The 23,202-nt window shown below is 50.0% G+C and overlaps 2 protein-coding genes across 2 annotated transcripts; one reads left to right on the top strand and one right to left on the bottom strand.

Moving 5' to 3' along the window:
- Positions 1–4,324: 4,324 nt before the first annotated feature.
- On the bottom strand, positions 4,325–4,862 carry LOC122376726 (MFS-type transporter SLC18B1-like; the record flags this gene model as incomplete). Its single annotated transcript, XM_043356664.1, has 1 exon — positions 4,325–4,862. A coding segment is annotated over exon 1 (538 nt), but the record flags the coding sequence as incomplete, so codon positions are not given.
- A 9,958-nt stretch (positions 4,863–14,820) lies between these two features.
- Positions 14,821–22,334, top strand: LOC122376728 (adenylate cyclase, terminal-differentiation specific-like). The gene is made up of 4 exons (XM_043356665.1): positions 14,821–15,368; positions 19,384–20,025; positions 20,274–20,685; positions 21,989–22,334. The coding sequence occupies exons 1-3, from the start codon at positions 15,050–15,052 to the stop codon at positions 20,678–20,680; spliced, it is 1,368 nt and encodes a 455-aa protein (XP_043212600.1). The 5' UTR covers positions 14,821–15,049; the 3' UTR covers positions 20,681–20,685; positions 21,989–22,334.
- Positions 22,335–23,202: the final 868 nt, after the last annotated feature.

Below are 23,202 nucleotides of genomic sequence, written 5' to 3'. Positions count from 1 at the left end.
AGGGGAGAGTTACCATTGCGCCCGCATTCCAGAAAAGTTTCATTCCAGTTTAAGTTTCATTCCAGAAACTTAACCTGTGCTTAAGCAATGTGTCTGGTGAATGCGGTCTCTGCTTGATAACGATCGATGAACATTTTTCTAGTTAAATCTACCTCCACTCTTATAATTTAAGTACATTTTATTGGAACAAATTACGGTTTTCCTAGCCCCTGCAAAAGGTGCATTTAGGCACAGCATGCCTGAATTACGCCACGTGAAATAATGCATTAAAGAACCATGCAAAGTTAGTCCTTTTACTCGCCAGCGCGATAATGTTCCCCTGAATGTCCTTATTAACCCGGTTACATAGGGTTTGTTGCAAGCTTATATCTCCGTCCGTGATGTTGCAAAAGATGCCAATGGTGCTTAACAATTTACAAAATGATCCCCTCTAAATATTTGTACCTAGACCACTGCATCGAAATTAGCGCCAAATTAGCGAGCTAGAGCCTCGTCAAATATGCTATGTAAACCGGGTTATTGGTCATGGTACGAGAATTTCTCTAGTTTCTGAAGAATTTATCGGGACCCATGCTCTACTCATACTGGATCCGAATATACGCAGTCGCCGACGACTCTTCTCGAGCAGCGGACGCCGCCATGACAGTTTTGTCCTTGGTGAGTGGTTTAGGTGATTTGTGGTGCATTTTTTTCTTAAATTGGTTGGTGTGGCTACCTTAATTTGTTGCACATAGCATAGGGATTATTATCTTGTAGTTTGCCTGTCGTGAAGCTGTTGTGACTTGAATTTAATCTTGATTCGACAATATTGGAGGGTTTATGTCATTTGTGGCGCACTTGCCCATGATACCCATGATTTTTATTTGTGATAAATATGTATTTTTTCATCAAAATTGAATATTTTAATGACATTGAAATTGACACTAGTTTCATAAGGTAATGAAAACTTGCTTGTTGTGTCACAAGAACATTGTTTACATTCAGTATCAGTGCCCTTGAGGACAAAGTGCCTACCCATCAGTCAGCTATTTGCCTACCTATTCGTGCGACACAAGGAAATATTTGATAGCAACAAAATATTATATTGCTGCTCATTAATTAGCATAATCAAAATCAAACAGGTAGCTTTGCAATTTTGTTATTGTTTCTGCTGGAGTTTTCCTTGGTACCATGGATAAACAACCCAGGCCAAACTTAATCCGCATTGGGTTCGCATGTGTGTGCGTGCTCACATGGCAAATGATAATCCATGGCTTATTAGTACATAAATAATTGCAGTATGCACAGTAGGTGGTAGGTATGTCATGTATTTTGGCCAGGTATTAGGTGGTATGTATTTTGGCCCTGGAGCTGTTTCCTATTCATTGCAGCAATGCTGCCGGCATGGCTTATGTGTACCATGCGCACACAAGCTCCACCAATGTAAAAATGTCATTTTCACACAAAAGTCATAATTGGAGGAAGGTAGAGCAGACCAAGAATAAGCGGGCATTTGCTGCAGTGTGGAAAAAGTCACTAGAGGCTTGATACTTTTTTTTACTTGCAGCAGCCTGGAGATGTCCACAGAGGCATGCCTGAGGATGTCCACAGAGGTGGATCCAGGCAATAGTTTTTACAATCTTCTCCCCTTGTGCCCGCTGTGTGTTGTGCTGACTGCTTGTCCCCCTTCTGGTGGTGCCCTTGCCTCTGCATATCTCCCCAGGCTGCTGCATAATGTCTAAAAAAACCCTCAAGCCTCTAGTGACTTTAATCACTCCAGTCTCTACAGTATATGCCCACTCATGCTACAGCTGCCTTAACAATACCAAAATTAGTAACAATGGTCTCATAACCATGTTCAGTAGGAAATGAATTGCCTAGAAAATTATATTAAAAAATACACTTGCTTTCAAAAGAATGAGCACTGCCTTAAAATGCTACGTGTGAAATAATGCTAGGTTTCTGAACCACAAATTCCAATTCTGTGTCACTGAATACTGATTGCCAATTGTGCAAGACAAAAAGGGTCAACAATGCTACATCAAGGATAATGATGTTAAGATATGTTCTCATTTTAGCCTGAAGTGTAAAAACCAAACCTAACCTGATTTGGGTATTTGGGTAAACCAAGCCTAACCTGATTTGGGTATTTGGGTAGTTTTTATGATGCTAAGCAATAGCCTGTTCCAGGCTTCCTAATTTTCAGAGCTTTTGGTTAAAAATGATTTTTAAAAATGTATTTGAAGTATGTTCTGACATGTCCGCCCTCTGTGCCTGGCAGACAAGTCACAGCGTTACCTGATGAGTCAAGAGGTTCTGTACCTGATGTACCTGATCAAGAGTACCTGATGATTCTGCAACACCACCTGATGGCCAACTCGACGGCATTGCTGACCCGAAAAGGAGTCAAGCAGCTGAATGTTCAACTTCTGCCACTGTACTGTTGACTCTGCCTAGAGACAGCATCTGCACCACGGCCCACAGACGATCCTCCGTGGGACGGTGTGCTGCGCACCAGTCACCACACTGACGGCGTTCACCTGTGTGCTGCACAACTTTCTGTGAGGTCAGGAGATCGACACTGACGGCCCCGGACGGTGTGCTCTGATTGCGCCGAGTGTGCTCCCTCGTGTCCGGACCTTGATGCCAATACCGCACGCGAGGCGGCGCGCGTCCGCCAAGCCCTCACATATTGCGTCCAAGGTGCAGGTGGTGTTCGGTGACAGTGTGCAGCTTCTGCCGGCCCCGTGGACGGCACCGCGTGTGACCATGGCATGTGCATTCGATTTTCTGACATAAGTGCAGTGAATTCATTTGTCATTTTGCTTCTGAATGCTGTCGCCGCTCGGTAGGGTCGATTCTGCCAGAGTAAAGAGGTCGCCACGATCGGCGCCGGTGGGCAAGGAGCAAGGCACTCAGCAATCAGCTGCCGGGAGGTGGCGGCGGCGGCGGCTGACGACTCGGGCCTCGAAAATCCTGTCGTGTGCGTTGCTGGCTATTATGCGTTGTTGGTGTGCGCTGTTTTGCAAGGCCTTTGGAGCGGCATGTCGAGTTTTGAGTTTTGGACGAAGGAGCCTTGGTGTTTTGTTGGTCTATTTTCGATAAAAACGGTCATGAAGAGTGAGCTGTGTCCAGGCTGATTTTAAGATTTCTGTCACAGTATTGTCACCTTTGACCTAGGCTTGTGTCTTCTTGGGTCATCGGCATATTGTGCCACCGTCCTTGCCCCGTGTCCGCGCGTGCTGCATTTTTATGTAGTCGCGCGTATGGTGTCATATACTGTCACCTCGCCATGTTTAGTGATATCCACTGTGTGGAAAAATGCATTTTGTTATAGAGGGGGGGGGGTACACTTGTGTTCCCCAATCCAGCGCTTTAGATAATACAGCATCTGTTTTTGACATAATGAAAGCCTGTGTTTTATGTGGGTGGTAGGCTTCGCCGTTCCTCAGGTCCGTTTCTGGCATTTGAATTTCTGCTACATTTCTAGAATGCCTTTTTTCTGTTTTTCACATACAAAGCACGGTTCAAATGTGTGACCACAAATCACTGTGATTGTCCCATGCTTACCACCAACCATTTCTTCAATGCTAATGTCGTTACAGCGAAGTTATTCATTTATTGAGAACAGGGTTGTAGTTGAATAAACAAGACAGGTGAGCAAAATCTGCAGTACTCGTAGTCTTGGCTGATGCGTTAGGAAAAATGGAGGAACTGCAAGTACACATCACTTTTCAGTTTTATGCTTGAGTGCATTGAATTCCAATGTAGAAGAATCGCAGTTTGATTGTATTTTCATTGATATTATGTATTGTTTCAATAATAGATCTAATAAATATTATTCCAATATTACCTAGACGGTAGTTATCATCCTGCAAAACATGTCCAAATATTTAGTACCTTGAATAATGCAGTAAAATAAGCTGCGCCGCTGCATGTATCAGCAGCGCAATATCTGGTGCCAACTCAAGGTCAAGCGGGTCACGTGACAGTTGAGCGGCGGCTGGCTAGAACAGTCGCCGGCGACTTCAAAATGTTGGAAAAATTGAACTTTCTCGGCAACGCCGACAACTCTTCAATGATTGGCTGACACCACTGCTACGTCACACCCCGGCGACTGGTCAGCTGATATCGACAACTGCGGAGTTGCCGGCGACTGACCCCGGTCGCTGGCGATCGCCAGCGACAGTTGCCGTCGCCGGCGACCGGAAAAGTTGCTACGTGTGAAAGGGCCATAAGGCTGTCCAGTTGAGCGCAGCGACCAGAATTGAGGCGATGATGAGCCAGGTGTCGGCAATAGAGAGAAACACGAGAAGCATCTCTCGGTAGCTTCGGCCTCCAGTGCCTTTCTCGCTTCCCTCGGTCGAGTGGTCCGTCACTGTTGGCATCACGGCCGGGCTGGCAGCGGCAGTGAAGAAGAACAGCGCTCCAAGTGCGTAGTTCGGCAACCCATAGCCGCCGGCCGCGTACAGGGCGCCGCCAAGGGCTGGTCCCAAGCACAGGCCAGCACCCATCATGAACTCCTCAATGCTAATGGCCAGGTTGACCCGCTCCGGGAACTGGTTGATGATGATGGTTCGCGCTGAAGTCTGAGCAGCCGAAGTTCCAACGGCCTCGGCGACACGAGTTATCAGAGACCAGGCCAGGAACGGAACGGGCTGGCTGATGTAGTCGAGCAGACCGAACACCACCGTGCTGATGCCAACGAACACCGAGCCAAGCACATCGAGCCGCGCCACGCCGAATCTCGGCGCCAGCCACCCAATGACTGGGAACGCTAGCACTTGAGCGAGTGCGAAGCAGCTGTAGACGGCCCCAGAAGCAGTACTGTCCAGACCACGAGCGTGCGCTTCATGCGTGAAGAACGGCACGGGGATGAGCATGCAGGTTCCTGCCAGAAGACTGCTCGATGAGAGGCAAATCAACATCCCTACCTGCCACCAGCTGAGTGACGACAGTGCAGTCATCGAGGGCTTGTCTGTATCGGAAAGGGATTTGGACTCTTCAGACTCCCGCGAGATATCACAGTGGTCGAATGGCGCACTCGAGCAAGAAGAGTGGGAGACCGAAGACGACATGGTCACACTGCCCGCTGAGTATTTTACTGAAGACTGATCTGAGAGAAGTCGCGATTTCTCGACGTAGTAGCATGCCGAACGCTTGTCTGTGATTCTGTCATTCATCATTGTGATTGCCACGACACAACGAGTTCAGTCACAGACACGGCAAAGCAGCAGTCTTGCAAGCCTCAGCAGCAGCACCACAGCTGAAAGGAGACCCACGCAGGGGCTAATGTAGACGCTGGAGAAGAAGTGGGAGGAGATGTCGAAGCAGAATCAGTAGCTCATTCAATGGTAAAAGCTGATCCAGGAGCTGAAGCAAGAGTTCAAGTAGAGGCCGAAGTAGACACTGACGCAGAAGATGAGCCAGAAGGAAAGCAGCTTTGGCAGCACATTAACATTTAACCCGCGCCCTGATGGGGGGCATTTTGGCCCCCCTTGTGGTTTTTCTTGAATAGCGAGAAAACGGCAGCGCGCAGCGCCGCCAAATTTTTGTTCCCTTACCGGGCATCAATTTGACACCTTCACACAAAATTTCAAGTCACAGGTCACCTCAGGTCAGGAGTTATTGAGGTCAAACTGAGGTCATGTTCGTGTAAAAATGAGCAAAAAACATGACATCTTGAAACGCTCACCAATTCTACAGTTAACAAGCAATTTTAAAGTTCTTTACGTGGTTGTGTAGAGAAAAGACGGCGCTACAAAACTGCTATCTCGGATTTTCGAAATTTTGGGATTTTGACCCCCAAAAATAAAAAAATGATTTTTTTAGAAAAACTCAAAAAATTTCCAAAAAAATTCGAATTTCGAAAAAAAACGGAATATATGTGATAGTCCCTGCGCTCTTCGATATACATACCAAATTTTAGATCGATACCTCTTTTTTTGGCCAAGTTATAGCGAAAAAACTGTTAAAAATTGATGATGTCAAATTTTTGAACTCAATTTTTTAGTAATTCTAGACCTCGTAGCGCAAAACGGAGACCACCATTGAACTCCCCGTGACGAGCTGCATCGAATCGATACCCATTTTATGCAAAAATATCAACTTTGAAATTTGACCTAATTTGACCTGACCTTGACCTGACCTTGACCTGACCTTGACCAAAACGTGACCTAAGCTGGCCCTAAAGTCTGTCTGACCCACATAATCGCATTTTTCATGTAAAATGGACCATAAAACATGTATCACACGACACTTTCATATTGTGACCCCCCCCCCCCCCCCCAGTGACCTGACCTCTGTGACCTGACCTGGTATCAGTGACCTCAAATAGCAAAATATGTGTTTGAAGAACATTTCCCCATCGATGATTTTCAATGAAATGCATTTTACACGATTTTACAGCGCATTTCTTGAAATACCTGTAAAAGGTGAAAATTCGACCTTTGACCTGACCTGTGACGTCATCGGTTTGACCGAGGTCAATGAAATTGGGTCACAAGGTAGTTCCCCGTTGGGGCTATCCAACACCGTTTACCGCTTGTCGCTATGTTGCGTGGTTCTCGAGATCTGAGGGGGGGGCCAAAATGCCCCCCCCCCCATCAGACCGCGTTGCTCGGCAGACCCCATCTGGGCGCAGGTTAACAGTAGCTCTGAATTCACGGTTAATGTAGTGGTGTTGCCGAAGTAAGGTCTTAGTATCGACTGCCCCTTACCTCGGTCGGCAGCTTGGGATATTCAGCCTCATTTGCCACTTGTGGCGCGGATTTTTTCCACATGTGACCAAAGCCCATGTGTAGGCATGTCGGATACAATGAATGCGGCTCACGGCCAAGGCTAAAAAAAATCCGCATCGGCAGAGCTACCGGTGAGGTATTTTCTCTCCATTCTGGCTGGCCGTTAGAGCCGCTAATACGGCTGAATGCCGTCCAAACTAATTTGCGCGAAATATCGGCTATACTTCTCGAAACATTCGGCGTCTCTCTCTCTCTCTCTCTCTCTCTCTCTCTCTCTCTCTCTCTCTCTCTCTCTCTCTCTCTCTCTCTCTCTCTCTCTCTCTCTCTCCTCTCTCTCTCCCTCTCTCTCTCTCTCTCTCTCTCTCTCTCTCTCTCTCTCTCTCTCTCTCTCTCTCTCTCTCCCTCTCTCTCCCCCTCTCTTTCTCTCTGTTTGTCTGTACGTCTGTCTGCCTGTATGTCTGTCTGTCTTCAAATTGTCAACGAAATAGCATTATAGCTGGGTGTGGAAAAAAGTGGAGCTCTAAAGACGCCCTCATATAGTGAAAACATGAGACATCGACGGGATACCCGCCGGGCTCCACTGATAGCGCTGGTCTGCACCGCCACGTCCGGCACAGGAAGGGTGACGACAACTGCGGCCGACTGGCCAGGATGACCGTCAGATAGGCGGGCTGGTGTTAGGTAAGTACCGCCGTCTACCCAAGTTGCAGGCAGGATGGTGCGATTGGCGTGGTGCCGGCCGGGTAAGGGGGACGGAACGGGGTAGCGATCTAAAAAAAAACACACATATACGAGTATATTGCACACGATGAAGCTGATGAAATTTGCACTGGTAACGGTCACAAGGAAATAACAACCTATGGGTCCGGGTAGCTCACGAAGATTTGGGAAGTTGCATCAGATCCGGCCCAGGAAACCGTAGCATTTTTTCCTGCTGCTAAAAGGATCATTTTTGGTGACACTTTAAGTTTATTTACGTGTTTTGAAAACGCCACGACCATAGTGGCGTTGCCAAACTCTTCAGAGTGTACGACACAACGGACATAACATCCCAACACTTGACCTTTGATGACCTTCAGTGACCTAAGGGTCAGCGGTGCCGGCCACCAGACCACCGTGGCTGCATCGGTCCTCTCGTCTGTGACTATCACCTCAGACTATAGGTTTGATAGAGTGCAGAACAAAGTGCACCAACAGACCCACCTAGATCAGTTTTGTGTCACCGTTCAGCCCTGTCACGAAACAGCCAATATCAATATCCGGACACTCGTTGCAGATTAGCGGGTCTCAGTGCACATCACGAGATATGTCAGCGACACCCCCGTCCCTAACCAGTTACCGTTAGCACAGCAACGCTGTATTTTTCCGCTTAAGTCAGACATTGTTTGCTGAACACCCGGCTATCAACCGCCCCCACTTCTATCATTTGCACAGTCAACAGGACTGCACTGGTCTCATCGTCCTACACTAGTCTGATTAGCGGCGGGGAATGCGGCCCCTTGCAATCAGTTACCCAGCTATCGCCCGTCGGGTCACAGCTATCGTTTGAAGATCTGCAGAGGCTCCACCGACAGCCAACACCGGCCGGAAGCTGTCTTCAGTGGAGAATAGAATCCACCTCTGTCGCCTAACTTGGGGTGAGATTCACCTGAAGGCATTTTGTGGGAATTTGCTTTGCTAAAAAGACCGCAGGTTTGGTTTGTTATATAGCGGTCAATTTTCCTTTTGTCCGTTACAATGAGGTAACCATTAATATTGATTATTTGCAGATCCCGGTGAGATCTGCAAATCATGTGGGATGTTGGACCGCAATCAGGGTGGATACTCTACATAATATCGACAGAGCGTGTCACTCGCCGCCGGTGGACATTGACAGCCACGGAGCGTTCACTCTTATCTCGGCTTCCGCCGGGGCTCCATAAGTATATGTGCAGCGGCGTCGGCCGACCTCAGTCAGTCCGAGTTAGACAGAGCAGCCAGCAGCCATGTCCCGACCCGGTGTGTTTGGTGCGCGGAGAGCGGAGAGGATTGACAGACTGCATAGGGGACTGGATTGGAGAGCGAGGAGGTTAGTACAAAAGTACGGATCATGTGCACACCTGATCCCAGACACGCTGCTGTTGGCAGATGACATTATAAAAAAACCACTCTGCAGGGCAGCAAGGGTATTGTACTGCGAGTGAGGTGAGAAACGCTGTCCGCTGGCTGGTGACTGAACCACTCGCGGCGGCCCTGCAGGATGTTAATGACGCCGCCGCCGCCCGGTGTCGGCACTGCCAGCCCAACCAGCCCCTCAGGATAGCCTCCATCAATGGATCGGGCAGCAGTGCCGAGGGCCTGGATGACGGCGTCGTCGGCCGGGGAGGGACGTCAGACTTCGATCATATGTTCGAGTTTGACGGTCCCTTCCGCTGGGCGGCAGTGGGGAAGAGAGAGGAGCCGGCCGTTATAAGCACAAAGTATGCACCACAGCTGTGGGCCCGGCCGACCAAAAACCCTGGCTTTGTGACTCTGCACTGGGTCAGAACGAAAGCGTGCTGTCATGATCAGCCGCTGGAGGCCCTGCCGGCTGATTCTATTCGTCGGCTCATGCGGGACAAGTGTACAGTAATGGGAGGCAAGATCGACACTGCCGGGCCGGCGGTGAACGTCAAACATACAGATGATGTTACAGACGGGGGCGTTGACTTCGTGCCTTGTATCGCTGTGCGCGGATGGTGGCCGGCGGAAGACCACCTCGACGGATGTCACCTGGAGGCCGACTTTCCACCAGCGGCGGCGAGGAAAGACATCCTTCGATACGGGGTACATCTGGTACCGACCGGCCGGCCTGGCAGTGACACCGAGCTTATCGAGTATCGGATTTCCTACTCACGGCCGGAGGTGATCGCCGTTCGCCACCTCGCGCCAGTGATACGAGCGTCTATCGTGGCTGTAAAAGCCATGAAAAGTATACTGAAAAAGAACGAGGTGGTGAGTGAAGCCGTACCATTGAAGTCATACTATATAAAGACGGCCGGACTTTGGCTAGCCCAAATCACGCCCGTTGATATGTGGACGGGCGTAACTGACGGTGTTCACAAAATACTGGACTGGCTGGAGACAAACCTCGCCGCTGGAAGACTGCCCTGCTTTTTCGATCACAGCATTGATGTGGCCGCTACACTCAGCACAGACCAGAGCCGGGCTATTATCGACACCATAAGGCTGATGAGGGAGCAGGCCACACTCATTCTAATGGCAAGCTGTGTGGGTCAGTGGAACGTGGATCCGCTGCTGGAGGGCGGTACGGGGCCGCCCTCAGAACGAGAGCTGCGGCTCCGTCTCGGACGGACGCTGGTACTGCAGGCTATATTTGACGGTGTCGGTTACCGCCCCACAGCCCCATTCCGGGAGATCTGGTGGAAGCAGGCCATTCCTCCGCTGGTCCGCTCGGCCCCACTTCTACTACAGTGGCGGCACTACAAGAACTCAGGAAAATATCGGCAGCAGTGCTGCCTTTTCATGGCGTGGACTGTGGTCGACCCGGCAGACTTGGTGCCAGGAGAGCCGATGACGTCACCGGCCAGCGACATCGTCACGCTGGACGTGACGCCCCTGATACAGCTCCTCACCAGGTCTAACCTGGAGTTCCTGCTGGGTGACCCGGACAGGGTGGCCACTTGGTGTAGTCAACAGCTGCGGCGGCCACTGGAGGAGCGGCCGGCCGGACTGACCGCCGAGCTGGACACGCCGCGGGGCCGTGCCGAGCTGCTGCTGCGTCCCGAGCTGCTGCTGCAGGCTGTACGCGTGAACGCGCCGAGTAAGATGGACCAGTGGCGGGGTATGGACCAGAAAGTGAAGAACAGATGTATAAGTAACTACCGTCCAATGCGTACCTACCAGGAGACCCGGGAGAAATTGGAGCGGTTCTTCATCACTAACCTGCATGAGCGGCTCCAGCGCCGACTGCCAGAGATGGACGCCGCGTCTGTGGCCGCCACGGCCGGCCTCTGGCGCCGCCGGCTGCAGCAGCTCCTGTCCGGTGACCGGCTGCGGACGGCTTATGACGCCGTCACCGGCTGGTGGCCGGACCGATGGGAGATGATGCCATTCTACCTGGCGGTGGACGAGACTGACTCACAAGGTAAGACGGTGTTGGTTAGTGATGTCAATTACGGAAAATCGGAATACCGATACCAAACCAAATACCAACCAAAACCACGGGAAAATACCGAAACCAAACCAACTTGGGAAACTGAGGGAAATACCAACTTTTTACCGATTTTTTAGCCTCTTATACATTAGTGAGGGCTTATGATACCGACAAATACCAAACACATTACGATTGAAATACCAAATACCAGGTTGGTATCGGTATACCAAAAAGTTGGTATCCGATTGACATCTCTAGTGTTCACTGAAAACACGATTTACACCCCATTGACACCTTAAGTTGGGATTACACCCACTTTACACCAGATATGCACCAGAAGTACGCCAACCTGATGCCCATTATACACCGTTGTTAGTCTCTGTTTGCACCCATGAACCTTTTTAACACCGCTCATACACCGATCCGCTAAATATACCATCAACACACCAGGCGAACACCCTCGTTGAAACACCATCTGTACACCTAGGTGATGCCCAGATCGGGGTGTAATAAGGGAATAGATCGGGATACGAACTTTCTGGAAACACCCTTTTTACACTATACGAACACCATCGTTGAAACACCATCTGTACACCATATGGCGATGCCCAGATCGGGGTGTAATAAGGGAATATATCGGGATAAGAACTTTCTGGAAACACTCCTTTTACACTATACGAACACCATCGTTGAAACACCACCTGTACACCTAGGGCGGTGATGCCCAGATCGGGGTGTAATAAGGGAATAGATCGGGATAAGAACTTTCTGGAAACACCCTTTTTACACTATACGAACACCATCGTTGAATCACCATCTGTACACCATATGGCGATGCCCAGATCGGGGTGTAATAAGGGAAAAGATCGGGATAAGAACTTTCTGGAAACACCCCTTTTACACTCATTGAACAAGGAAGCAACGCCGTTTTTCGCGCGCTTTCTAACGGCTGCCGACATGACGTCAGCGCGGCTGACCAATGGGAAGCGGCCTAGGCCCCTGCGTGGGCCCTCGGCCGCCGTTAACGGCTCAGTTTCGCCGTGACCGCGACTCAGGACGCTCCGACGAGGGGAGCGTCCCAAGTGCTAGGTGGTGAAAAGTGAAAACCCCTATTAAGTGGGCTGTGAGTGCGGAGTGCGACGCAGGATCTCCCTCTGGCCTAGCGGGACGCACCACGGTGCCTACCCGCGGCCAGATTCTGCCCTTCCAAGGAGCGGATGGGCAACGACCGCCCAGGTACGCCCTCCACATCGCGCCAGTGCCTCTCAACAGCCGACACGCCGTCAAGGAACACCAGTAGCCAGGTGGCTCGCCAGCTATAGTTCGAGCTGGATCGACCCGAAGGCGGTGCCGGGGGCGCGAGGCCCACCCAGCCGGTGCTTCTGGGTGACGACTAGCTGGAACAGCTCGCCCGCCGAGTGGCGACTCTTTTACAGCCGCCCCGGCCGGGCCGCGCTGCCCACTCCCAGCCATCGCAACCAGACTCGTCACCTCGGCCGGGTTCGGCTTCTCAGCGCCCCAAGGACGGCCCACCTCCGCTGGTGCTCCCTCCGCCCGAGTTCAACCAGCAGTGGCGGAACTACCTCTCTCAACAGAGTCTTATCAACGAGAACTATCAACAAGGGACCGCCAAGAAATCAGAGTGCTACTCCTAGTTACTGAGCGGCCCCCGGCCGACATCCAAGACTAGCAGTTCCTTCAAGATAGACTGAAACTGTTCGTCATAGTCGGCCACCGCGGCTGGGCGGCCGCGCTAAGTTTCGTATGCGCTAAGCTTAGTTATGCGTTTCGTTTTAAGTTTCGTTGTAATAAATGTTGCACCAGCTGGCTGACTTGGGTGACGGGTCTGCGAATGAAAAAGGTGGGGAGCGGTGGTGTTGGGGAGCGGTGCATGGATGGTGCTAGCCGGGTGTACCGTGGGTGCTAGGGGAGTGTAGAACGGGAGTAAAATGGGTGCAAAGAGGGTGTAGAACAGGAGTAGAATGGGTGCAAAGATGGTGTAGAACAGGAGTAAAATGGGTGCAAAGGGGGTGTAGAACAGGAGTAAAATGGGTGCAAAGGGGGTGTACAACAGGAGTAAAATGGGTGCAAAGGGAGTGTAGAACAGGAGTAAAATGGGTGCAAGGTGGTGTAGCACAAGAGTAAAAAGAGTCCACATAAGGTGCAAAGGTGGCATAAAGCTGGTTCAGGGGGTGTAAACCCGGTGCAAGTGGGTATGATACGGGTGTCATATAGGTTTACTGGTGGTGTTAAAAGGGTGCAAGAGGGGTGTATGAACGGTGTTCGACAGGTGTACAGGGTGTATGTTTGGTGTTTCGAGAGGGTTAGGATGGTGTTCTTCTGGTCTAAGTAGGGCGTAAAGTGGGTATCGTTTTAGACCACACCCCATTTACACCAAAAAAGGTGGTGTTAAAAGGGTGCAAGAGGGGTGTATGAACGGTGTTCGACAGGTGTACAGGGTGTATGTTTGGTGTTTCGAGAGGGTTAAGATGGTGTTCTTCTGGTCTAAGTAGGGCGTAAAGTGGGTATCGTTTTAGACCACACCCCATTTACACCAAAAAAGGAATCATTTGAGTTTTGAGTGGTGATACGATGAATGGTGTATATCTTAGCCTGTTCTTATTTATTGACATTGCATTAATGACAAGCCGCCTACCACCGGATTTAGACTGGTGACCGGTATGCGTGAATAGTTGGTAGTTACATTCTAGAGTGTGCAATATTACTTACAGGAGTCAACAATTTACATTACATGTAATATCTATTTTTTAATTATAAGTTTGGCAGTGATCCTAATATTATGCCACAAAGTATATTATTTATCTCGTATTTGAGCTATAACATACTGCCCACTGCCCTCATGCATTGCCACCACGTCAGTACTGACACTAGGAGCTATTGAACTTTCAAGAAAAGCGGTCAGCACCAACACTAGAGATGTCAATCGGATACCAACTTTTTGGTATACCGATACCAACCTGGTATTTGGTATTTCAATCGTAATGTGTTTGGGTATTTGTCGGTATCATAAGCCCTCACTAATGTATAAGAGGCTAAAAAATCGGTAAAAAGTTGGTATTTCCCTCAGTTTCCCAAGTTGGTTTGGTTTCGGTATTTTCCCGTGGTTTTGGTTGGTATTTGGTTTGGTATCGGTATTCCGATTTTCCGTAATTGACATCACTAACCAACACCGTCTTACCTTGTGATATTGAACTTTCAAGAAAAGCGGTCAGCACCAACACTAGAGATGTCAATCGGATACCAACTTTTTGGTATACCGATACCAACCTGGTATTTGGTATTTCAATCGTAATGTGTTTGGTATTTGTCGGTATCATAAGCCCTCACTAATGTATAAGAGGCTAAAAAATCGGTAAAAAGTTGGTATTTCCCTCAGTTTCCCAAGTTGGTTTGGTTTCGGTATTTTCCCGTGGTTTTGGTTGGTATTTGGTTTGGTATCGGTATTCCGATTTTCCGTAATTGACATCACTAACCAACACCGTCTTACCTTGTGAGTCAGTCTCGTCCACCGCCAGGTAGAATGGCATCATCTCCCATCGGTCCGGCCACCAGCCGGTGACGGCGTCATAAGCCGTCCGCAGCCGGTCACCGGACAGGAGCTGCTGCAGCCGGCGGCGCCAGAGGCCGGCCGTGGCGGCCACAGACGCGGCGTCCATCTCTGGCAGTCGGCGCTGGAGCCGCTCATGCAGGTTAGTGATGAAGAACCGCTCCAATTTCTCCCGGGTCTCCTGGTAGGTACGCATTGGACGGTAGTTACTTATACATCTGTTCTTCACTTTCTGGTCCATACCCCGCCACTGGTCCATCTTACTCGGCGCGTTCACGCGTACAGCCTGCAGCAGCAGCTCGGGACGCAGCAGCAGCTCGGCACGGCCCCGCGGCGTGTCCAGCTCGGCGGGACTTGGTGCCAGGAGAGCCGATGACGTCACCGGCCAGCGACATCGTCACGCTGGACGTGACGCCCCTGATACAGCTCCTCACCAGGTCTAACCTGGAGTTCCTGCTGGGTGACCCGGACAGGGTGGCCACTTGGTGTAGTCAACAGCTGCGGCGGCCACTGGAGGAGCGGCCGGCCGGACTGACCGCCGAGCTGGACACGCCGCGGGGCCGTGCCGAGCTGCTGCTGCGTCCCGAGCTGCTGCTGCAGGCTGTACGCGTGAACGCGCCGAGTTAGATGGACCAGTGGCGGGGTATGGACCAGAAAGTGAAGAACAGATGTATAAGTAACTACCGTCCAATGCGTACCTACCAGGAGACCCGGGAGAAATTGGAGCGGTTCTTCATCACTAACCTGCATGAGCGGCTCCAGCGCCGACTGCCAGAGATGGACGCCGCGTCTGTGGCCGCCACGGCCGGCCTCTGGCGCCGCCGGCTGCAGCAGCTGCTGTCCGGTGACCGGCTGCGGACGGCTTATGACGCCGTCACCGGCTGGTGGCCGGACCGATGGGAGATGATGCCATTCTACCTGGCGGTGGACGAGACTGACTCACAAGGTAAGACGGTGTTGGTTAGTGATGTCAATTACGGAAAATCGGAATACCGATACCAAACCAAATACCAACCAAAATCATGGGAAAATACCGAAACCAAACCAACTTGGGAAACTGAGGGAAATACCAACTTTTTACCGATTTTTTAGCCTCTTATACATTAGTGAGGGCTTATGATACCGACAAATACCAAACACATTACGATTGAAATACCAAATACCAGGTTGGTATCGGTATACCAAAAAGTTGGTATCCGATTGACATCTCTAGTGTTGGTGCTGACCGCTTTTCTTGAAAGTTCAATAGCTCCTAGTGTCAGTACTGACGTGGTGGCAATGCATGAGGGCAGTGGGCAGTATGTTATAGCTCAAATACGAGATAAATAATATACTTTGTGGCATAATATTAGGATCACTGCCAAACTTATAATTAAAAAATAGATATTACATGTAATGTAAATTGTTGACTCCTGTAAGTAATATTGCACACTCTAGAATGTAACTACCAACTATTCACGCATACCGGTCACCAGTCTAAATCCGGTGGTAGGCGGCTTGTCATTAATGCAATGTCAATAAATAAGAACAGGCTAAGATGTACACCATTCATCGTATCACACATTCGTCATTACAATGAATCGTCAAACCGCGTCTACGTCTGATTTTGCAAGTGAAGTTTGACTGCTCGTTTAAAAGGCACTCCGGCCCTTCGTAACCAGCACAGAACACATTGTAAGCGTCGACTCCGCTATATAGCAGCTGTCTTCGCCCCGCCTCAGCGCGTATCCGAAGGAGCCTGAGTCGCTGGGCGTTGCGGTTGTTATGGCCGTGATCGGCTGTGCTTCCCAGTGAACTGGCAATAGCGGATGGCTGGCCAGTCTGAACAATAAGTCGCACGTTACATATCCTGTGGTACGGTACCATGGCAAAGAAACTATTAACCCGCGCCCGGCTGCAAATTTACAAACTGTATACACGTCTTCGGAGACCGAGCCGTGACGTCATGCCAATGGGCGGAGCGAAGGGCTGTAGCGGCGCTTGGCAGGTGACGTCAAGTGCAGGGGCGGAGTGGAAGACTCGCGGATCGTGGAGCTTACCTACTCGATGAGAAATTGAAATCGGTTGTGTTGAATATTTACAACTAGCTAAAACCCCTGATCTTGTTTGGGAAAATAGTTCATCCGAAAGACTATAAGCCTATAAGTAATATAAAGCAAACCCCTCTTATTGACGAACGCGGTTAGAGTGGGTGGTATGAAACGACGCGTCTCGACCGTCTCCGTGTTGTTTGCTAGGTGTGCACGCTGTCAGTGCACGGGTTTTGTGCATTTCGCCGAAAATCATTCTGGATTCTAATGAAATCGGACGTCTAAATAGGCCGACTCGGCGGCGCTCTGAACGGCAGACGGCTTAAAAGATCAACTTGAAACTTATACGCCCGTCTAGCGGCATCGATTTTGGCGAGGCACTTTTCGGATCTCTAACTATGCTCCAAAATGCCGAAGATCCGAAAAGTGCCTCGCCAAAATCGATGCCGCTAGACGGGCGTATAAGTTTCAAGTTGATCTTTTAAGCCGTCTGCCGTTCAGAGCGCCGCCGAGTCGGCCTATTTAGACGTCCGATTTCATTAGAATCCAGAATGATTTTCGGCGAAATGCACAAAACCCGTGCACTGACAGCGTGCACACCTAGCAAACAACACGGAGACGGTCGAGACGCGCCGTTTCATACCACCCACTCTGACCTGCAACATGCGTGTGAGCCGCCAACCGCGTTCGTCAATAAGAGGGGTTTGCTTTATATTACTTATAGGCTTACGTAAAACCGTTCAATTAGACGTCGGAGCTCATGAGAGAAACTCGCCGTTCCGAGATTCGAACTCGGCTCCTCTAGGTGATATGCGAGGACCATATGCTTATTGCTTGGCCACAGGCGCTTGGTGGACGACCGGTCTGATTGACATTCAAACTTTGCAGGCAACTGTGTTTACCAATTATGCTATCGTAAGTATTCTCATCCATGATACTCGTCGCATCACATCAATCAAACAATCAAAACCAATCACGCTGCAACCATCTATACCAATACGGCCCGGGCCTTGGCAACGATTGTTTACAAACAAAATCGCGCGCTCGCCGCACTGCGCCGCCCGCCGCGCTGTAAGAACAGCTGGCTAACCAACTTCGCTCCGCCCCTTCTCTGACGTCATGGCCGACGTCACGCCAGCGGCTGGTGCAATATGATTGGCGCTCCGAAGGCGTGTATACAGTTTGTAAATGCGCCGCCCGGCTGGGGGTCCTGGATTTCCACGCCCTGCTGGGGGTGTTTGAACACCCCCCCCCCCCCTTCTAACTCGGCTCCTGGGCCACGTAGCGATACGCGGTAGGCGGCGTTCGAAAGAGCGTAAAAAATAATGAGGAAATCACTTCGGTCAATTTTTTGGTCAGGTCACCACAGGTCATTGAAGGCAAAATTTCGCCGATTTCCAGGTCGAATGTCGACAATTTCCAAGAAGGCAACGCATAACTCGGGAACCAATAGAGCTACAGCGCCGCGGAAAGGCGCATTCGATAGCCCTATTAGCGCCCTTTCTGAGTAATTTTCTCAGATTTGACCTAACGTCAACGGTTTTGCCTGCAGGGGGCAAAAACTGCAAAAATAGCCGATTTTTTCGGAAACAGTTTTTCTGCAATAACTTTTGACCCAAGCCTTGTACGAGCTTACTTTTACCGGCATCGTGTTCCTCTCGTCAAGACGCATCGAATGAACTATAACTTGACCTTGAAAGGTCAACTTGAAAATTTGACCTCAGGTCAAGGTCATGACCTGACCGGAAAGGGTCATGTTGCATATCAGTCGATCCGTATCGTCGAGCTGAACACATCTAAAGCGTTTTCATCGCTCTAGCATGCCTCTATCAAAAGTTATTTGCGAAAAACTGTTAAGATACCATTCGTGACCTAAGATGACCTCAGGGCATAAACAGGGGTCACGGACACCATTTTCATGTTTAGTGTGTCTAAACCACTTGTAATTCAGTGTTTGGGAGTGTTTATAATGTCTTTCGTCCAAAAGAGGCGCATTTCAATTTTCTCCCATTGACTTATAATGCGGGAGGTCGCAAAATTGACCTGACCTTAGGTCATCGATATCAAAATTATGAGATAAACATTTTGTACATGCTATTGCTCTTAGCAATCGCTGAAAGTTTCAAAGCGATCGGTCACTCGGTATAGCTATGGCAGACACTGAAACTTTTTATGAGGTGAGGTCACTTCAAGTGACCTGGTGACCTGACCTTGAATGACCTTGGTCTGAAATTTTTACAAAATGTGTAGAATTGATGTATGATAAGGTGTACCAAAAACGGCGGCGCGGAGGCGCCGCCGTTTTTGAGATATTCGCGAAAAACCACAAGGGGGGTGTTCAAACACCCCCCAGCAGGGCTCGGGTTAACAAAACATGTGCTACTCAATTTTGTGTTCGCGTTCTGCTTGTGTTCATATACCTTTTACCACGTTGCCATTAATGGGCAAAAGTCATACTGATCTATAAAGCCAGCTTCTGACATCCCACCCAACCCCACCAACTGACCTCCCACCTATATCAACCTACTGACCTGCCACCTGACCCCACTGACTGACCTCTTACCAGATCCTACCGACTGACTTTCCACCTATATCCACCTAGGTGGGAGGTCCTGCCACCTGACCCCACGGACTGACCTCTTACCTGACCCTACCAAATGACTTCCCACTTGACCCCACCGATGTTCCTCCCATCTGACCATCGAATGACATTCGTCCCATTTCACCAGAATCTCCCCCACCTGACCCTTTTGACAGATCTTCCCTTCCCGTCCGCCCCCACTGACCAAGCTGACACCGACCCAACCATCTGGTCTTCCTCTGACCAGTTCCTGTCTCACCTCTACTGACGCTAAGTTGTGCCTGTCTTGCCACTGAGTCTCTCGACTACCAATGGACCTATTAACGCCAACCTAACCTACTGTGTTTCAGACTCGGAGCGGGATGACAACGGCGGAGAGGCCGGTGGCGAGGAGCGGCGTGACGCAGACGTGGAGCAGACATCGGAGGGTCTGCCTAGCCCTCAGCGAGAGAAATGGCAGCAGCTGGAGCGACAACACCAGCAGCTGTGGCAGGAGCTCGAGCCGCGGGGCTACGGGGAGAAGAGGAGTCTGAACGAGCAACATGATGAGGAGTGCCGGCGTCTGGAGCGGCATCATGATGAGATGTGGTGGCAAATGAAAACGCGGCACCATGAGGAGCGAAAAAGGCTTCATCAGCTACACGACAGTGCTGTCAGGTGCGTGGAGCTACAGACTCAGGGACAGTCGCAGCGCCTTGTAGAGAAACGTCAAAGGCAGACTGAGTTGCTGAATCGGAGGAAACTTAGACAATGTGCAGTGCTGGAGCGAAAGCACCAAAGCGAGTGGGACGACCAGGAGAAGGAGGTCCAGATGCAGTGGAACCAAATGAAGCAGAGACACAGACGAGAAACACAAGAGCTGGAGGAGAGATACCCGAACATCCGGACAGGGGAGGAGTTGGATCGGCTGATGGAGGAGTGCAGCAGGAGGCGTCATCGGCTGGGGAAGGAGCTGGAGAAGGAGCTAGAGAACGAGGAGACACTTGCACGAGGTAAGATATCAGATTTAGATTAGTGAACATATCCAGTGTCGTATTAGCGTTCGTGATGAATACGACCGAGCTCAAAGATGTTATAGCTACATGCTCTGGCCGTTGTGATAAACAGCATATATAAACTACCAAATAAGTCGTGTCAGTCACTTCGAAAAGCTGGGTACAATGTCTCCGCTCTGATTCCAGGCTTAATTTGTGTCCCCCTCATATATGTTTTCTACCAATCTCGGACATTCTTATTCCAGACCTCAAGAAGCAGGAGGAGCAGCAGCAGCAGCAGCCCGAAAAACATCAGCAGCAGGAGGAACAGCAGCAAAAGCATCAGCATCAACAACAACAGCAGCAGCGGCAGAAGCAGAAGCAACAACAACAACAACAACAGCAGCAGCAGCAGCGGCAGCAGCAGGATCAGCACCAGCAGCAGCAGCAACAACAACAACAAGAACGGGGACGGCACCCAGGCCGGCAGCTTGAGCACCTTCGGAATCTCATAGAGGCGACACGAAGACACCGCCAGCAGCTCATCCAGCTCCAGGAGCGGCACAACCAGGAGCTGGAGGAGCAGAGGACACGTCACCGGCAGGAGAGGAAGGAACTGGAGCGGCGCCTCGGCTGTCGGCGGAACAAGCAGGAGCGGCGCCACAGAAAGTGACCGACGTGAGTTCATTTTGTTGAAAATTATTCAACGTTTTCTGTATTTAATCAGGATGAAAAATTGTGGGACAAAGCCCTGGAAGCAGTGAAACACACCATAGGTTTTAATGTTCATTAGCCTTCGACGGACCCGCCGACTTTCTACAAACGCTCCGGCCAAGAGGCGGGGGAGGGAGGGGGTACGACCGTTGCCGTTTCGCTCCTGATGGAGCTAGAGCCTCGCAGAAAAAAAACAACGAATGTGTGCGCCGATACCGGACGCATCAACTAGTACCAAATTTTATGGTCTCAGGTCAACCGGTGACTTCTAAGGTCAGGTCAAGTGGCCCAAAGCACGGGCTCAAAAACTTTGCAAAAAATGGCCGCAGATCCGCCATTGTGGCACCATCGTGTTCGCCTCGCTCAGGCGCGTCGAATGATATGCTTTTGTACGGGTTAGGTCAAGTTCAGATGTCGACCTTCTTGGGTCAAGGTCAGGTCAGAGCCCCTCGGTCACGAAGTTGGTCGAAGAAGGTCAATGGTCATATCGCATATCATTCGACTCAGATGGTGTTCCCGAGTCCATTAGTGGCCTTCTCGACTCGCTAGCTCAATTTTGTCCGGAGATATTGACGAAATACTCGTATGACCCTAGCGACGTCATAAATGACGTCACGCAAGGTCCAAAATGCAAAATTTGAAGCATGGAACCTTTCATTTGATTTTCACATTCACTTATGATGGTGAGGTTACGTGACCCGACCTGACCTCATGTGACCTTGAGAAAAAATCCGATTCATGCAAGTTGCGAGATCTTTGGATAATATGTACTAGGTCTTTTTTTTTTGCTCGGCCGGCCTAGTGCCTTTCCCGAGCACGGGGCAGTTACTCCGGTAATTTTGGCCGAGTAGCAATCGTTACGTTAAACCGGTTTATGTGACCCGATAGCAAAATACAACGTGGGAGCCTATCAAAGCTAAGGGTGGTACTTAGTACTTACGTGTACGGTAAGTTCCATCTCGCTCTAAGAGCTGCTCTGGCACTGAAGACGTTGCGAAGTTGTGGATTCTGAGGACCGTACAGAGGTTGACTTGTGACATCATAGGTCAGTGACCTGACCTGACCGGGAAATGTGGTTGGTGTCGCAATATCCAGCTTGAATCAAAGGTCAGGTATGCCAAGTTTCAGCTCTCCATATCCGACGTGTTCATAGTTATCGCGAAAAAAATATGTGGGGGAGGGGGGCACCCGCCCCCTTGGCCTGCCAGGGTTGGGTCTCCTCAGGCTCATATTTGCTACATCCAAACCTATTCTGTTTGTGTTTCAGGATATCAGCGGAGTCGCGGACCACCCCGAGGAGGCGCCACTATGGAGAACACGTCGAGGAACAGATATTTGCAGCATCAGACAAGTTGAAAATGTGTCGACTGTGCAGATATTTGAAAAAGAAAATGAAAACATTCACAATTAATATGGTGTATCATTACCGTTTTATTGAGGCCGGAAAGTTACAAATAGATAGGTTTTAGACAAATAGGTAGGTTTTAGGTGAGTTTTGGCATCATTATGTACAAAATGGGGATGTTTGATGTTCATCACGTGTAAATAGTTGTATACCTATTCGATGTGTTACAGGGTGGCCTTTGTTGTTATACAAGTACAAGCTGTTGTTCGATGATGTTTATTGAAATGGGCTTAGTGAGCAATTACTGTTGTCAATTGTTAATAGGCTTCATGTTTTTTTATGATACATGTCTTGTGTAATGTGTTTCCTCGTAAAAGCTATTATACATTAGGAGGAATGTACGGAACGGTACATAGGTACATACACGTCTGTACCGAACCATTACATGGTAGCCATGGCGTGTGGTGGCCACTGGATGTAGTGTAAATATAATATTAGCCAGGCACGACTCAGCTAACTGCGAAAGAAGACCGGCCCGGCCGGGCTCCACTGATAGCGCTGGTCTGCACCGCCACGTCCGGCACAGGAAGGGTGACGACAACTGCGGCCGACTGGCCAGGAAGGCCGTCAGATAGGCGGGCTGGCACCGTCGTCTCCACTAGCCGCAGGCAGGATGGTGCGGTTGGCGTGGCGTCAGTCAGGGAGGGGTTCTGGGGACGGGGCAGACATCTGGAAAATACTGTGCAAGATGGAGCTGGCGCGATTTGATCGGGTCGGGTCACAAGGGAATGGTGGTGAATAGGTCCCGGTCAAGCTAGAAGGATTGAAAAACTTGAAATGAGATCGGCTCAGCCTTAACCCAGTAGTCAATTAAAGGGACATTTTTGATGACGCTGGCTTTTCAGGTTTCTAACTTTTACGAATTAGTTCTACTTGGTACTGTGCGGCTTTTGTTACAACACGGAAATTGTGCAGGTCCCAGGTGGGTTCTCGTATAAGCATGTTCATCAACGGTGTTTGACAGGACCACTTCACGTCTGCTATGGTCTGGCAAACCTAAGAAAGAACGGAGTTATGTTCCTGAATCCTTTTGCCACGTGTTTTGATCACTGGACGTATATGGTTAGATGGGACTA

Source organism: Amphibalanus amphitrite, unplaced genomic scaffold (genome assembly GCF_019059575.1).
Source record: "Amphibalanus amphitrite isolate SeventyFive unplaced genomic scaffold, NRLGWU_Aamphi_draft 002262F_arrow, whole genome shotgun sequence".
Taxonomy (NCBI): Eukaryota; Metazoa; Arthropoda; class Thecostraca; order Balanomorpha; family Balanidae; genus Amphibalanus; species Amphibalanus amphitrite.
Note: the sequence above shows the minus strand (reverse complement) of the source record. Positions and strands in the feature narration are given on the sequence as shown.

What these genes read in the sequence shown, in the direction of transcription:
- LOC122376728 (XM_043356665.1), top strand. Translation starts at nt 15,050, where the DNA reads ATGGACCAGTGGCGGGGTATGGACCAGAAAGTGAAGAACAGATGTATA. An exon ending in GGACGAGACTGACTCACAAG is followed by an intron (nt 15,369 to 19,383) that starts GTAAGACGGTGT and finishes ACTGTGTTTCAG; the next exon opens with ACTCGGAGCGGGATGACAAC. An exon ending in CGAGGAGACACTTGCACGAG is followed by an intron (nt 20,026 to 20,273) that starts GTAAGATATCAG and finishes TTCTTATTCCAG; the next exon opens with ACCTCAAGAAGCAGGAGGAG.